At 39.5% G+C, this 15,976-nt stretch overlaps 2 protein-coding genes and 1 non-coding gene across 4 annotated transcripts in view; 1 reads left to right on the top strand and 2 right to left on the bottom strand.

Moving 5' to 3' along the window:
- LOC110052718 (uncharacterized) overlaps positions 1-2 on the top strand; it is a 27,224-nt gene extending 27,222 nt beyond the window's left edge. The window contains exon 17 of the mRNA XM_020758879.2: positions 1-2. This exon is cut by the window's left edge and continues 1,085 nt beyond it. The gene's annotated coding sequence lies outside the window, so the exon portion shown is untranslated.
- Positions 3-1,351: 1,349 nt separating this feature from the next.
- Positions 1,352-1,433, bottom strand: Trnal-aag (transfer RNA leucine (anticodon AAG)). The gene has a single exon. It is a non-coding gene; the product is annotated as a tRNA-Leu (tRNA).
- Positions 1,434-4,069: 2,636 nt separating this feature from the next.
- On the bottom strand, positions 4,070-12,957 carry LOC110052719 (aldehyde dehydrogenase 1A1-like). 2 transcript variants are annotated; one of them, XM_089275509.1, is made up of 12 exons: positions 12,776-12,957; positions 12,142-12,246; positions 11,255-11,395; positions 10,849-10,975; positions 10,030-10,220; positions 9,261-9,374; positions 7,572-7,862; positions 6,937-7,101; positions 5,988-6,145; positions 5,600-5,674; positions 5,038-5,077; positions 4,070-4,319 (listed from the first exon to the last, which is right to left on the bottom strand). In XM_089275509.1, the coding sequence occupies exons 1-12, from the start codon at positions 12,815-12,817 to the stop codon at positions 4,287-4,289; spliced, it is 1,482 nt and encodes a 493-aa protein (XP_089131635.1). In that variant the 5' UTR covers positions 12,818-12,957; the 3' UTR covers positions 4,070-4,286. The 2 variants fall into 2 exon arrangements, with proteins under 2 accessions (XP_089131635.1, XP_089131636.1); XM_089275510.1 differs by lacking the exon at positions 12,776-12,957 and adding an exon at positions 12,334-12,755.
- Between the last annotated feature and the right edge of the window lie 3,019 nt (positions 12,958-15,976).

Raw genomic sequence — 15,976 nt, 5'->3', positions numbered from 1 at the left:
TATGCTTTATAATCCTTTTGCGCGTGTGTCGCGGCTTACCAGAAAAAATGTGTGGTGTGAACTAGAGACAGAGTCTAACAAAAAAAAACTGGCATATTGTGCAGGGTCACTGTACATAGTGCCCCTGTGAACGCATGCTTTGAATCCCAGGGTCAGTTTAGACAGTTAAATGTTACAACAAAGCCAAGGGAAAGCCAAAGGACGTGACCCCCTTTTTTGCTTCGTCACGCAATTGTTCGTCCCCAATTGCGTGACGAGCCATGAGACACGTCCGCGTAGGCTACCGAGGATGTTTTACTTCACGAATTACACTTGGGCCTTTCGCTCTTTCTCGGGCAACGTTCCACATTTTTCCTGACACAGCTAATACATTTTCCGCCGCTATTTTACGTTCGTTTGAACGTAGCGAATTACAATGAGCGGGTTTTCTGAAATTTGGAACCCTGGATGCTGGAGAGGGGGGTGGGGAGTGGGGGTTGGTGTGAGGAGGTTTTCTCTTACGTCATGATCTTGACTTCGCCACTGACAAACACTCTCTTCGATTCAGGCGTCTCTTCAGTCTCCAACCTGAACTGGGCAATTCAGACATCACGCACGTAGCGTTTCTTGCAAACTCTTCAGACTTTGAAGGGATTGCGTGACAACCAAAAAAGTCCCGTCGCCAAGGCCAAGTCTGTCTTTATTTGACGTACGTCTTCTCAGTTATTCAAGAAATAAATCCAGAATTGGCCGGAGAATCTATGGTGCCAAAGAATTAAAACTTGAGAAAACTTCCTCAGAAGTAAGAACTTTGCCTCTCTTGCAAGTTAGAAGATGTTGCCGGGTGGTTGGAGAGGAGTGAGGGTTGGATAGTACTCCATGTCATCAACTAACAGGGAGGCTCCATCCAAAAAGAACACTTCAATTTTTCAGGCTGGAGGTATATAACAGGGTGGGAATTTCATTAGCGTGATTGACGCGAATTCAGCACTTTGAAAATACCTTGAATAAACGTGTCTAGCGGCTGAGTCACTATTGTATTTTTATTCTCAACTGTGAATCGAAGGTTATAGAGAAGGGATGTCGTGTAAAATCTTATTTGGACAGCATATTGATAGTTACCTTTCCCGTTAATAACGGCCTATGAGGAGGACTTGGACAAAAAGCAGTGTCTGCATGTAGTCCCTGTATACCCAGGAGACCGCTCGTGCTCGTCGTATATAATTATTTCCTTCAGAATATAACTTTCAAACACCAGTTATTGTTCATGACTAATTTTAGCGTATTTAAAACTTCGAAGAAAGAAAATTTAGTGAAAGTTGAGTAAAAAAATTGTCGAGCAAAATAAAACGAAAAAAAAAAAAAGTATACGTGGCAGCGGTGGGATTCGAACCCACGCCTCCGAAGAGACTGGTGCCTTAAACCAGCGCCTTAGACCACTCGGCCACGCTACCAACTACGGTATTTCGGTGTCAAAATAATTATTTAATGTGTCTTACATGGGGAACATATTTTGCTGGTCTTCCTGATAATTTTAATTGCAAACTTTGAACAATTTTCGATCTCTGAAGTATGAAGGCAGTTATATTTCTATTTTGTACTTGTAGTTTACAATGTCTCAGGGGTGGCTTGCAATGTTAGGACTATCAAACCACGCGTCGACTTCGCGAAAATTAATTTGGACTGCCAGAGAGAACTTTGGAAACAGCTTCTCAAACCCCCTCTTTAAATGCTAAATGTTTGAGTCATGTTGAGAAGTTAAAAAAAAAAATGGCAATAATTTAAAACAAAATAACAATATCCGCTAGGCTTCCCCGCTCGGGTACTGTCTGGCTGCGGTCATCAGCCCTGGGGCAATTGTCCGAGTTCTTTTCAAACAATTTACGAAGTAATTTGAAAGAAGACTTAGTGGCACTACGTCTTTCATATCATTTATGATCAATGAACACAGAAGTTCAAAGTTGCACAAACGACCTATTTAGATACACTTCTGTTATTGACCTGTGATCACACAGCGGGGAGGGACACGGGGATGGTAACCCTGTAGGCTAGGTCCCTGTAGCTTGGGAATATCATTTTCCCGCCAAATCGTACGCGTGCGGCTCGTGCGGGTAAAAGGGAGAGAAAGAATGGTGCAAGTCGACGCAAGGATTTTGAAGTTGTAGTTACTGGTTATGTACGTTAACATTCGTCAGATTCGGTGAGTTTAAGTCACCTTACCTTATTAGGCCGGGGGCTAAACGACCGGATACCCATTCCTCGAAAAAAACACCCGTATAAGGGTCTGGACGAACCAGGCGAGTTTTTGTTTATTCTGCAAATACATTTGTCATCAGTTCCGTTCTACAAGTATGCACGGTGTTTTTCTTGATATCAAAATTTTGTCAAGCCGTACCAAACTTCAAAGGCGCCGTCGTCCTGTCTCGGAGCACGACGCTTGTGGTAGCTTGTGGTTATCAAATATTTTAGTGTTTTCAAGTGCGTGCGCGATTACCAAATTCAAAGTTTGGTGGAGACAAAATTTGTCGACATTTTTGGCAGAGCCAAACAAATCTTGTCAACCCAGTGCGTACGGTACCAAACTTACTTTTAGTTTTTACAAAGAAATGCATGTCTGTGTAAAATTCGGCAAGTTTGGGTCGCATCAGTTCCTATGCGTTTGCAAAGGATTCATACAAAACTTCGCATATTTACTAAATTCGACATGATAAATCGGTTGTTAGAGCTTTTGTTGTTTGAATGAAAAATCTGAAAAGCATGAAATTGTCGAAGTGGTCCTTCATAGAGTAGATTATTTCATTTCAGGGATAAAGACCATGGAGATCATAGGTTCCAGTTTTTGCTCTTCCTTGCTTCTTGCAATGTTTCTGTTGTGATTGTTTGCCCCTAAGAAGATGAACAAGGCGATAAGAAATCCAGAAATAAAGTTCAAAAAGGTAGGTCACAGCTTTTGTAAGATGCATATTTTACGGTAGATGGAGCATGGAGCAAGCTATGCCTGCCAGGGGAGAGGGGGGGGAACTCCCAAATAAAAGGACAGGGGCATTTGTTGGAAATTTTGAAAAGAACCCCTAACAGGTACCTAGACCCTGTTTTTGGGGTGTGGTTTGAAATTTTTCACCCCTAAAAGATACCGAAATACCGTGAAAGCTCCTTTTGAGGTACCAAATCCACTTTTTTCAACCCTTAAAAGGTGTGACAAACACCGTGGTCCTTTTTCACATGGGAGTTCCCCCCCCCCCCCCCCCAGGGTGACCAGACCTAGTTTGTGCCTGAAGTAGTATTTTCCCCATGTGCTGACTCACCCATCAGCTCCTAGTGGAGAAGAATCTTATGAAGCTCTGGCCAAACAAAGCCACAAATAGTTGCAAGTTTTGAAAATGAGAGCCTGTGTACAGAAAAGTGTTGAGTGACGCTGAAACGGACTTGCAAGCTGCTAAGAAAATCCTTCGGTGAATTTTAGTGCTAACAGCCTGAGGGGGGCTCCCCTTTATACTCACACTTGATCATGATGGCTGCACATTTAAAAAAGCTCTGTTTAAGGTTATAATATTTGACTATTTAAGTATAATAATGTCATTATCTTCATAATTTCAATGATTGTTTAACACTACTCAGTCTGTGCTTGTTTTGGTCTTTTGGGACGGGGCAACCCTAAAACACAGAATCTGGAAACCAGATTTTACAAACCAAAGAACACAAGTTCCCCAAATATGAAAAAAAATATGTCACATATTTTTTGCCTGTAAAATAGAGTTGCCAATAACAAAATAATGGCTTCAATCTTCACAAATTATGATATTCAAGTGATATCTAAGTTATATTCTCCACTTTTCAAAACTGTGTGTGTTTTTAAAAATATTTGAAGGACAAAAACACGATAGCCTCCATTTTGCATGGAAATATACTCGGATATTTGTCCTTGAACATTATCTGCTCCTTGTAGCTCACAATTTTCCTTGAGCTACGCTTCCGGAAAACTGTTTGCTTCTCTGAACAGATAATGTCTGAAGACAGATATCTGACCAAATTTTTGTGCCAAATAGAGGCTATTGTTTATTTAGTGAAAGAGTGACTCATGCCTAAGCTCTATAAGTCATAGATTCAACTTTATTTCACTTCATGAAATACCAGTTATAGTAAAATAATTTTCTTGTTCGTTGGCTACAACTCTTCAGTGTCACTCAATGATTTCTACAGAACATCTGATGTCACATCATCTTTCAAATCAACTAACTTAAATTCCTTGTTTTAAGATAATAAATAATGATCTTTGCTTGATTTGCACTTATGCAGTCTGACTTCGGTTAAGAATTCTTTGAAGAGACTTTCATTGTAACCTAAACGAAATAAGAAAGCAAATAACATCACTGTAATCATTCAGGGGTGGGGTGAGGACCTTCTTTTCTTAATGAACGTGGTTTCTACATGCATGGGTAAGAGGGAGAATCAACATAAAATTGTTGCCTAAATATGGCAGTAGCTTTAGAGCATTACCTATTACGTAATTCTGGCAACATTAATACATGAAATGAGAATGCGTCAGTCAGTCATCTGATGCAAATTTATCTTAACAACAACGACATCTGTATCCTGGTAAATTGCAACTTGAACAAAGAATCAAAATGGGTAATACGTCAGATATAAAAAGCTGCTAAAAAATCCCCCCTTTAGACATGCCCTAAAAATTTGTGGAAAGTAATATTTATTTTCCTCAAGAATGCACCAGCAAGAGATCCCAAGGAAAAGGTACAGAAAAGATAAGCTTTTTTACAATCACCTACTCAGGCTATTTGAAGAAAAAAATTAGGCAAACACAAAGACTGACCTGCTTAGAATGTCTTGAACCTCCTGCAAAATGCTTAAATAAATGTCCCTAAACATCCCAAGACACCCCAAAAACCTTTTTCACCAAGCTGTCAGAACATGTAATTCCAACTAAATTGGTGTCACTCAATCATCAGAAATAATATTTTCAAGGGTGAGAGGTTTCAATGACCATTTAACATAAGAAAGGAACAAATAACACATATATGTTGCTTATCACAGTCAACGTACCGTTTTCACTTCCAGGAAAGGTAATAAGCCATATTCACCCCTGGAAAAATGAGGTTCAAAATTGTTATGTCATGAATTAGCCCTGCAGTTTTGTCCCTATCAATCTGTCCTTTGACCATCATTTAGCTTTCAAGATCAACAGGAGTCAGAAAATGAGGTTCAATAAATATGCCATCCTGTAGCTACAACTAAGCTTTTTCTTTTTTGTTATTAATTATGATGAAATTAACAATTGAAACACTATTAAGCTTATAAACTATTACTCTATCATTTATCAATTTTAATTAATGCCATGTAAGGTAACTATTCTGGAAGCTTAAGGCAGATCACATACTTTAGAAGCTTTATATTTCCTTTTCAGTTGTTCCATTTCTAAGCATATTACAACTTTTAATTAGTTGTTCAATGTACATGTACTGTTGTAAAACAGTAAACAAGTACAAACACATGTTGCTCTGAAAGTTTGCCTACACAACACCTGTATTACAAAGATTAACCATTTTTACATGTACATGTACAGTGTATCAAAGTGATTGATGTAAGCAAGTTTGAAATGCATTACCATTCTCTGCCAAATCCAGACATTTTGTAACCACCAAAAGGTGCTTGAGGTTGTCCAGCCTCATAGCAATTGATCCTGGAGAAAATAATTAGTTTAAGTAACATGTTACAATCTTTCCTCACCATCAACATTTTTGCCTTGGTTATGGATACCCTGTAGATGATAGGTTGAATTTTTTCGATTCAAAGCTTGCTTTCAGGTAATAAGGAATACCCACTGACAATGAATCAGAAGAAACATTCTTAGCTTTCATGTTGTACTGAATACTTTTTTCCCCAGAAATACCAAAATGAGGATACATGTAGGACATTCTGCAGAATATGTTAATTTATAGGTTAACAGCAAACACTACAAAATACTACAGAAATATTACTAAAGAGTTACTAACCAAACTGTCCCAGCTCGTAAACTATGAGAAATGGTTGTTGCCTTATCTATGTCCTTGGTAAATACAGCTGATGCCAGGCCATAAGTTGTGTTATTTGCCCTCTCAATGACCTCATTTACCTCACTGAATTTTATTATCTGCTGCACTGGGCCGAATATCTGAAATGAAAGTAAACAAGAGTAAGTAAAATAGTCACACAACATTACTACCATAATAACCCTGTGATGGAATGATATTTAGATATGAACATGCTTTAGTGTCGCACTTATAATTATTATTACTAAATTGCCTTGAGAGTCTTGAGGAAATGACTACTTTAAAATACATAATTATTTCTTACTAATTAAAGCAGTTTGAGGTCCACAATGTAAGTTACACACCGTCATCATTGGCCCAGTGACATGCTTCACACTTGGGCCATAAACCGACTGGGGAAAAGGAAGATCCGTAAGTTACACAGTACAGATTGAGAAGAGGAAGTTAGTAAGAAATTTAGTATATCTCTGCGGTGTGTGTCAGACGTGTCGGGAAACCATTTCAAGTCACAAGTGATGGCTTCAAATGGCTGACTACACCAAAAACATAGTGACTCAAATTATTTGAAATTGTTCCTTAGTCCTTAGCACATTTTGATGCAGGTCATTAAACTTGAAGAACACAAAAATCTTTACATATTTATTTGTCATGAACTGCTTCACATTTCTGAAATTTAGCAGGCTTAACAGTAAAATACTACATGCTGCATGCATTGACCAATCGCTGCACACATAGTAACTGGGAGATGCAATAATAACTATTGCAGCTGTTTTTAAGAGAAATCATGCTGGGATGGACACAAAGCCTAAGAAAGTCTGTAACTTTACGTAACATGAGGATCCGATTAAAAAAAGTTAGAGAGTTCTCACTCCTGTAACTGACATGCAGACGTAGCTGACGATATATCATGTACCTCTTCTTTTGCAATCCTCATGTCATCCTTGACATCTGAGAAAACAGTAGGTTGTATAAAATATCCCTTTTGTCCATGCCGAGCACCTCCACACTCTAGCTTTGCTCCTTCCTTTTTTCCACTCTCAATCAGATCAAGGATTTTGTCAAACTGTTCTTTATCTACCTGATCAGTAAGGTAATCATAAAAAAGTGTGAGAATTGAAACCTGGGTCACCTTACCAATACTTGATAGGGAGCGGTGAACAAACAATAGATAAAGGATAAACAAGTTGATTACGATCTTGTACGGAGTTCAGCAAAATCATGTTGTCTAGAGCCTGCAGGTGGTGTCCTCTGTCTTTGATAGTTCTGCTCTAAATGTTAAAGGTGAAATTACATTAAGCTGGATTCTATATTTGGAAATGTGTCAATGAACATTCTCTCTTAACATATTTAGACTTTCAAACATGGTCTGCCATTTACTCAAACTTAAGAATGCTTCCTGAACTACTGACCCCATTGTGACATAATAAAATATGATTAATACTTTTGTTTCCTGACATTTTTGAGACATGAATTGTGCAAGACAGACATGTGATGTGGGGTCTCTGTCTTTTGACCTGATGTGTCAGTGATGTAGAACTACATTCACACCTGTGGTCCTTGTTCAATCACATCATCAAAGGGATCTCCAACTGCACGGTTTTGTGCTCTAAGCACGCTCTTTTTCACAAACTCATCATAAATGGTATCTTGTACAAAAGTGCGACTGCCAGCACTGCAGCACTGTCCTTGGTTGAAGAACAAGGCAGAGTGTGCATACTCCACTGCAGTGTCAATATCTGCAGTGTCAGCAAAAACTATATTGGGGCTCTTTCCTCCAAGTTCCAGTGTCACACGCTTTAGGTTGGAGTTTGCAGCTGCTGCTTGTATTATCCTCCCAACCTTAAGAAGAATGCAATACGCATCAAGATTCAATAAAGTACAAGTTCTGTGAGATACAGTAAGGTAGGTGATATCTACATTGGATCCTAGCTGCGCATCAGACCTAGCACTCATCTCTACATGGTTTCCATAGCATGAAGCAACCATACCAGTATGCATGAAGGATGAAGGATGAAGCATGAAGCATGATGCATATTTCTACTCCTCCTTGTATGGGATGCCTGTCCATTGCAGAGTCACCCACCAGCATTAAATTTAGTTAATTCACCAGAGCCAATTTATACACCTGAGAGGAAAGAGGGACTGTGAGAGTAAGGTGTCTTACTTAAGAACATGACAATGTTCCTGACCAAGGCACAGATCCAGACCATTTAAGTTCAGCTCACCAACCATTAACATTTTGTCCAGGTTTTCCCACATTACTGTGAGATGCTAATGGAATAATCAATATACCACCTTGGCATTTGTGTCATAAGCAGTCCCAATGATCCACACACCATAGGGTAAAACATTTTAATATGGCACAATGCTTTGTCAAGGAGTATCTACAAACACTGTAAGTATTGCTAGCTGATTAGCAATAGCTTCTCATTCTGGAACAAATGAAAAATTTTGTTTTTATACAGTCAAGACATGTATTTTGGGGTTATACAATGTAACATCACTTAGGGCCTGTTTACAAGGAGAGAGGGTTACCCTAGCAAGCAGGTTACCCTAGCACTCACACATTTTCCTGTTTTTTTTCATCATCGTGTTTACAAGGCAGCCAAGGTTACCCGGGTAGGCGGGTTACCCTGGCAGGCAGGTTAACTTTTTTCCTTGTAAACACTCCAGGTAGGGTTAACCCACCTACCCAAGTTAACTTTCTAATTGTTTCCAGAACTGTTTGACTATATCTGTGCATTAAGTTGTCCCAGGTTGTAGGGTTACCCTACCTGTGAAATTTTACTTGTAAACCCGGGCTAACTTTTGCTCTCCAGCTAGGGTTAACCCACTTGCTAGGGTAACCCTCCCTCCTTGTAAACAGGCCCTTAATTCCTAATCCCAAGCTATCTTTGCCATAATGTTAATTTCATGAATGATGGAACTTATGGTACATGAATACAGTCAAGTATATGTAGCCTAAAGTTATTATTTAATCAAGTCAGGGTCTGATTACAAGGTATGAGAAACTGAAATACCAACAGGTATTGTAATGTGACATCTCTCACTGGTAAGAACAAATGCCTAAAACCCCTGCTATGATTCAGTGCACAATAAACTGATGTAGCCTGCAAATACAGCCAGCTCATACCTTGCTGTCAATCACTGATCGACATGTTTTGACATCACATAGTTCTTAAATGCTACATGGAAATTAACATGATGTAAGATAGATTTTATTTTGCTAAAGAGTACCTCAGTTGATCCAGTAAATGATACTTTGTTGATATCCATGTGCTCAGATATTGCCGCTCCTGCTGTAGGACCATAACCAGAGATGATATTTAATACACCAGGAGGAAAGCCAGCCTGAAAAATAATCAGGATGTTCGGTTTCTACACGATACCATGTTAATGAAAATTTTGGAACTTAGAAAGAAAAACTAGTAAAACTAAGACTGCACATGCATGCATGTCAGTCTGAATGTACATTCACATACACCATCATATTGCTCTCTCCACTGTAGAGGTTTGAACATTTGTCATAGAAATCCTCTGTGCGGAGTCAGTCCAAGGGCAAAGTCGAATGGATCGATCAGATGGCGAACCAGAGTGTTCCAGCCATACTTAATTTTTATGGACACCACTTCTATAAACAGGGCTCAAAAAAGAGCTGTGCCGTCGTCTAGGACAAGTAGATTTTCATTCTGGGCAAGTAACTGTTCATTCCAACTTGCCCGATGGGCAAGGGATCAGGCAAGTCATCTCCCAACTGAATAATTGAAAGAACAACCTAAGACTTGCCCAGGACAAGCAAAATTTGATACCTACTTGTCCCGTGGGCAAGCTGGAATTCAAGTTTTTTCAGATCCTGATGATATAGTGGACACTTTTTGTGGACACAAGGGCATAACACTTATGGGGGTATAACTGTACTATAGCATTGTGATTTAATTGTTTTTTTTTTTATCTGACGTATTTTTCAACATTTACTTCTGGTATTAACTAACAGACTTGGAGTCACCTCTTTAAACAGAGAGCCTATATACAGAGCTGTTAATGGAGTTTGCTCAGCTGGTTTAAGTATGGCAACATTGCCACAAGCCAGAGCTGGTGCAAGCTTTAAGCAGGCCATGTTGAGGGGAAAGTTCCAAGGTACAATGGCTCCAACCACACCCACAGGCTCATGTCTTGTGTAGACAAAGAAAGGACCATCTGTAGGTAGAAAGATATCTCTTGACAGTCAACCTACATGCATGTCCAGTTTATTAGAAAATAGTTAAATGTGTATTTAACTAATTTAACAACAATGACGCTTTGTTAACTTTAAGTTAGTTAAATCTATTTCCAATCAATAATCCTTCTGAGCTCAGTCAGTGGTCCGACTCCCCCATGCAGGCTTTAATGGCAACTCACCAATACTCTGCAGGACAGCACAGCAGTGCTTAATGTGGTTTGTGGTTCTTTTGTAGCATCATTTCTCCATCTTTAGTGGAGGTTTTCCCCATCCACCCTTTCCCTCTTGTTCATCCTTACACTGATCCTATCGGTGTGGCAGGGGGCCTAGAGTGGGGGCTGATGGGTGGGTTGTAGGTATTTCCCTGCCATAGTGCTAGTATTCTATCTAAGGGCTGGCTGGCCACAGTGGAAGCCCCTGGATTGCCCCAGTCATCCAGTCTCCACATTATGAGGTAGCTAGCTTGGAAGGCATGGTTATAAACCTTTAAGGGGTACTTGTATAGATTGTTTAATTATTATTGGTTAATGTAACACGAAATGTAGCTAAAAAGCAAAATTAATAGACAATCAATTACGAGAAACTTTCTCAGATCTATTTACTAACCGGCAGAGATGGTCTTTCCTGTTATCTTATCAGCCCAGCCAGCATAGTATCTGAAGCATTTCACAGTCAAATCCATATCATCCACAGAATCGGCAAATAATTTTCCACTGTCTAATGTCTCCAGGGACTAGTGGGAGGATTGTAAAATTAAGAGCATTATATAATCAAAGTCACTTACTTTTTCAAAAAAGAAAATAATAGTAAAGGTTCTTATGGGACCCTCAAGATATTGAGGAAGATTCACTCAAAATGCAAGAACTGTAACAATGTACATACATAGTAGTAATAATCCAAATGACAGCAAAAACGTGGCACACAATAAGACCAGACAACTAACAGCTCCCCTCCCTCCTCCTTTTCCCACTTGAAACATCCAAGATTTACCCGACTGAATAATTTCACTTACAGCCAGATAGTCCAAATCTCTCTCAATAAGATCTGCTACTTTGAACAGCAGGTTGCCTCGCTGGGAAGCATCCATGGTCCTCCAAGGACTCCCCAGTTTAAAAGCTTCAGTAGCTGCCTTAACAGCTTTGTCTACATCAGCCTAGAACAGGATGCAAGAGTGTTAATCAAAATGTCAGAGAAAGAGAATATTCAGCAGCATTTTAGCAGCCTTTTAAATACAAAGGATACAGTTCATAGTGTTTTTTTGTTGATGCCTTATAAAATGTTATGATGTTTGAACTCAGGAGTATCAGTTGTTGGTACAGTGTGATCATCTGGGTGAGGGTAGTTCTGAAAAAAACTGTCAACAGTTGGTGACTGATGTTTTGACAACCTGAGCAGAAGTCATCTTCCGTTAGAATATGACTTCTTCTCAGGTTGTTCAAAAGTCTGTCACCAACAACATGCAGTTATGTTCTTTTCAGAACTAGCAGGGGCCGCACCTCTATGAAAAATATTGATTCCATCCAGGGCTGCCCTCACCCAGATGATCACACATTATAAACTGCTTATGATGTTTATTAGTGCACTGTCAGTAACCTCTTGATCCAATCTGTATGATGGTGTTAAACTTGGTGAAAAATTATATGAGAAAGGTGATACCATGTAGACAGTAAAATAAGTTTTGCTCTCTCCAAGAATAAATTTCCTGGGTAGAAAAATGAGAATGAAGATGGTATGACAAATCAGTACAACAAGTTAAACTCAAAAGAAACAAATATATGAATTCATTTCCCAAAACTAGAGTCAATCCTGTGACTTCCCGCACATTAGAGACTTACAAGAACTATTGTCCAATTACTAGTACATCCCTACACTTCTATTGCTACATAGGTGTATACTTACTTTGTCACCTTCTGCCACATCACATATCTTTTCCTCAGTCACTGGATTAATGGTGGGAAATGTTTTTCCACTGACAGAGTCTACATATTTATTATTGATAAATAGCTGTTAAGAAAAGAAAGAACAAGACAGTGCCAGGGGCATGCAATTATTAGTACCAAATTTAGCAAATAAAACTATGTTTTGTCTCACCTCCTCAATATACAACCCACACTGCCGAAGCCTCATAGAAGTAGTAATACTGATCTGCTTTTCAATATATTTCCTCTATATAGAAGACTGAACTATAAGGTCACTAGACCATTGCGTGACCTGATCGAGTTTTTTGGTATACTGTACAGGAGGTATTGAACACCTTTTGTCTATCTGCTTGAGTCAATCATTGTTGTTTGCCAATGTCTAGTTTTTAAAAGGGCTCTGAAAAAAGTAAATGATTATTTTATGACCGTTTTGAAAATAGTGATAAGATTAGTTAAGCTTGCTTTAGTTTATTTTATTGTTTTTTTGACATATCACTCCTTGTGTTACCCCGTGACAGTTAGAAGGAACAGCCGATGATTCGGTAATACTTGCAAACAACTTGGCTACAATGAACAACGTTACCATAGGTTTTGCAGCAAAGCCGTAAATTTACCTTTTTGAACTTGATTTCTGGATTCCTTATGGGCTTAGGCATTTTCAGCTTGTAGGACTTGAAGCAACAAGTGCGCCAAACAGGAGGGGAAATCGGAGGGGAAGAGAAAGGACGGCAACAGAGCCTACGCACTTCTGTGTCAGCGGTCGGTCTTTAAGCCACTAGGTGATTTATTTACATACAATAGAGTGTACCACTTCTCTCAGGTATGTTCAACGATGCAGCGAGTCGCGAATCACTCAGAAGATTTCTTTGTATTTTTGGTAGGTATTTACATTTATTTGGCTTTTTAATGATGGGGAAGTCCAATTGGTTAATCACAAGCATAATTGCAGACAGTATTGAACATCAACACTTTACTGCTTTAATAGCACATGTACGTCTGCACAACATCAAATCCTGTCGTTCATTAATTAACCTATTAAAGCTTACGCAAAGCTTTAATAACAAAATTGAGTTGAGGATGAATAGAGCCATCAGTGAAACTTTAATAGGAAAACGAACTCAAATTATAGTTGAGTTTGTTTTGATTACGTTGCATCACGAATTTTTTATTAATTTCAGTTTTAAAGTTAAACCAGCTCCGTGAGCAGCACTGTACTTCTGCAAACTACTTGAGTTTTATTTTCTCCTACGTATTTCGTGTAATTAGCTATGTAAAATTCCCTGATAAAGTGTGTGCTAGTCACACGAGACACATAGGAGAAAGTAAAAACGTTTTACAACCCAGATAGTTCACAGAAGTCCTGCTCACTGGTTTAAATTTAAAAAAGTCTGTATCAGTACCAGAAGAAGCCTCCCCCACCAGAAGGAGGGTACTCCCAGAAAAATTGGGAGGGGGTGCGCAGCCTGCTTCCCAAAACCCTTATCATATTTATGACCAAAATCTGCGATATTCCCTGCCCTATTTATGACCTGACAATAAATTTGAAACCCCATTTGTGACCTGACCCTTAGATCAAAACCCTGTTTCAGACCTGTGTTACAATTAGTTCCCTAGTTTAGACCAGTGTTAAATTACCATAAACATAATTGGTGAAGGGCTTTTGTTGTTTTTCTTTTCGATAACGATGAAAATTGGCTTCTTAAATAAAATACCCATATTCAGGCTAGAGTGGAAAAACCATACCCTTTTTATGACTAAAATGGCTAAAATCAGCTAAAACTGATACCTTATGACCAAAACAGCTGAAAAACCATACCCTTTGGGACCATACATACCTATATAGCCTATATAACGGAGTATCCCACCCCCTGGGAAGAAGCCACATGGCGAGGAACACTGAAGGTAGCAACACTGGTTCGAAATGTTGCCGACCAAGCAGTGAAGATCCCGCTCTGCTACTAACCGGCAGTCACTCCAAGCTTGATTCTACAATCAAAGCTATTCTGAGAAAGAAAGTTTTTGAGTGCCTGGAAATCGAGAGGTCTCACTCGAGTCTTTTGGCAAGGATCAAGCTTCTTGAAAAGCATGCAGCTGACAGCATGATACCTTCAGGCCTTCAGATTCAATGCATTAAAGCCAAGGGCCAAGGTGCTGAAGCTCTTCAAGCGAAGTTTGATGACATCATTTGTGATGCAGAACTCAAACTTCTGGACACTGCTACTGACAGTCTCCGCATTGATGTGGAAGCCCACCGAGAGGCGTTTTAAGAGCGAGAAGAGGACTTCAATGGTGCCATCCCTCAGTGGAAATCCCACCTTGCTAAAGTGAAGGAAATCACTTCTGACCACAGGTGGATAATCTTGACCAACCAGCAGCCACGTTTGTGGTAAAATTATCCTTGGACAGTGCCATCACGTGAGCTTCCAAACATTACAAGCGGAGATTACTTGTAAAGAGAGCAATGGAAAGTGAGAAAGTATGGAGATGAACAAGGCCGTCGTCCCAACCAAACAATCAATCTGGGAAGTTATTGCCAGGAGATTCACCGCACACAAGGCTCTGAACCAGCTGGCGGCAATTATCAAAGGTAGGTCTCTTCCTCAGACAGTCCAAGCAGGCATAGTTGGTCAAAGCAACAACCACAAAAGTCGCGTCAACAAAGTACATCCAAATCGCCATAGAGCTGATCCAAAGGACAGAATCAGTGCAAACAACAGCGGGGTAGATCCAAGTCACCACGATCTAACTTGGTACACACAGGTCACAAAAAAAATAATTTCAAGGCTACATATATATCCTGTATTTCATTGGCTAATAGGTTGCTATAACAATGAATGTACATCACTCAACTTGTGTTGACTTGGGTTGGGTGACCAAACGGTGAAAAACTTGCTTGCAAATTTGATCTAGACCAAAGTGAGTGGAAGTCAACATAAATGCATGCAAGGGCTGGTCAAACGGACTCGCAAGAAGAGAACCAACTTTTCAAATTGCGTCCACCTGCAAGTCCATTTGGCCAGGGCTTAAGTACATGTACACAGGCATTCTCTGATGCATACAGGATTCCTTCTATGTGACAGTGTTCCTACAACAAGTGATGTTTGGCTACCATAATATCAGGGCAGGAAAAAACCCAAGTCTGATTGCCTGGGGCAAGTAAATTTTGCTCTTGGCCAAGTGAAAATAGAAGTTCAGTGGCCTGGTGGGCAAGTGAAGTAATAATTATTAGCCTCAGTAGTCTTGTGAGTCTGAATGAAAATGTCAGCTTGATAAATGATAATTTCTAGTCAGAAGCTATTTCAAAACTTACCGGTAAGACTACAAGATTAGTTAACCATTGAGTTGAAAGCATGGATTAGTTAAGAATCCAAGTGTACTTTGTTTGCATTTGTCCTCTGATTGCCATACCGCCTGCCACATTGTCAAGTAATATTTTAGTGGGGGCAAGTGAAAACTGAGACTGGCCCACTGGGCATGTAGATTTTGAGTTTGTTTTTCTGCCCGGCATATCAGGTCAGCCAGATATTCCCATAATAATACCTATCTTACACATGAATACCCCTGCATACCCATGTAAACCCTTTTACTGATACCACGCATCTTGGTATACCATGGAATATCCCACTCGTCACTTGTATTTTCTTGGTACACTTGATTGCTTGCATGATCTAGGCGAGTTTTGGTTAGGGGGTTGATATGGGATCCTGGCAGGGAAGGTATAATGGTTAGGAACTTAGGGGGATGGGAGGTGTGCATGTTATTCTTTTGAAGAAGGCCTAAAAATTGAAAAAAAAAAAAAAATGGTTTGAACAATT

This window comes from Orbicella faveolata, unplaced genomic scaffold (assembly GCF_042242905.1).
Source record: "Orbicella faveolata isolate gen_17 unplaced genomic scaffold, um_ofav_v1 contig_36, whole genome shotgun sequence".
Taxonomy (NCBI): domain Eukaryota; kingdom Metazoa; phylum Cnidaria; class Anthozoa; order Scleractinia; family Merulinidae; genus Orbicella; species Orbicella faveolata.
This window is presented reverse-complemented; position numbering and strand designations above follow the sequence as displayed.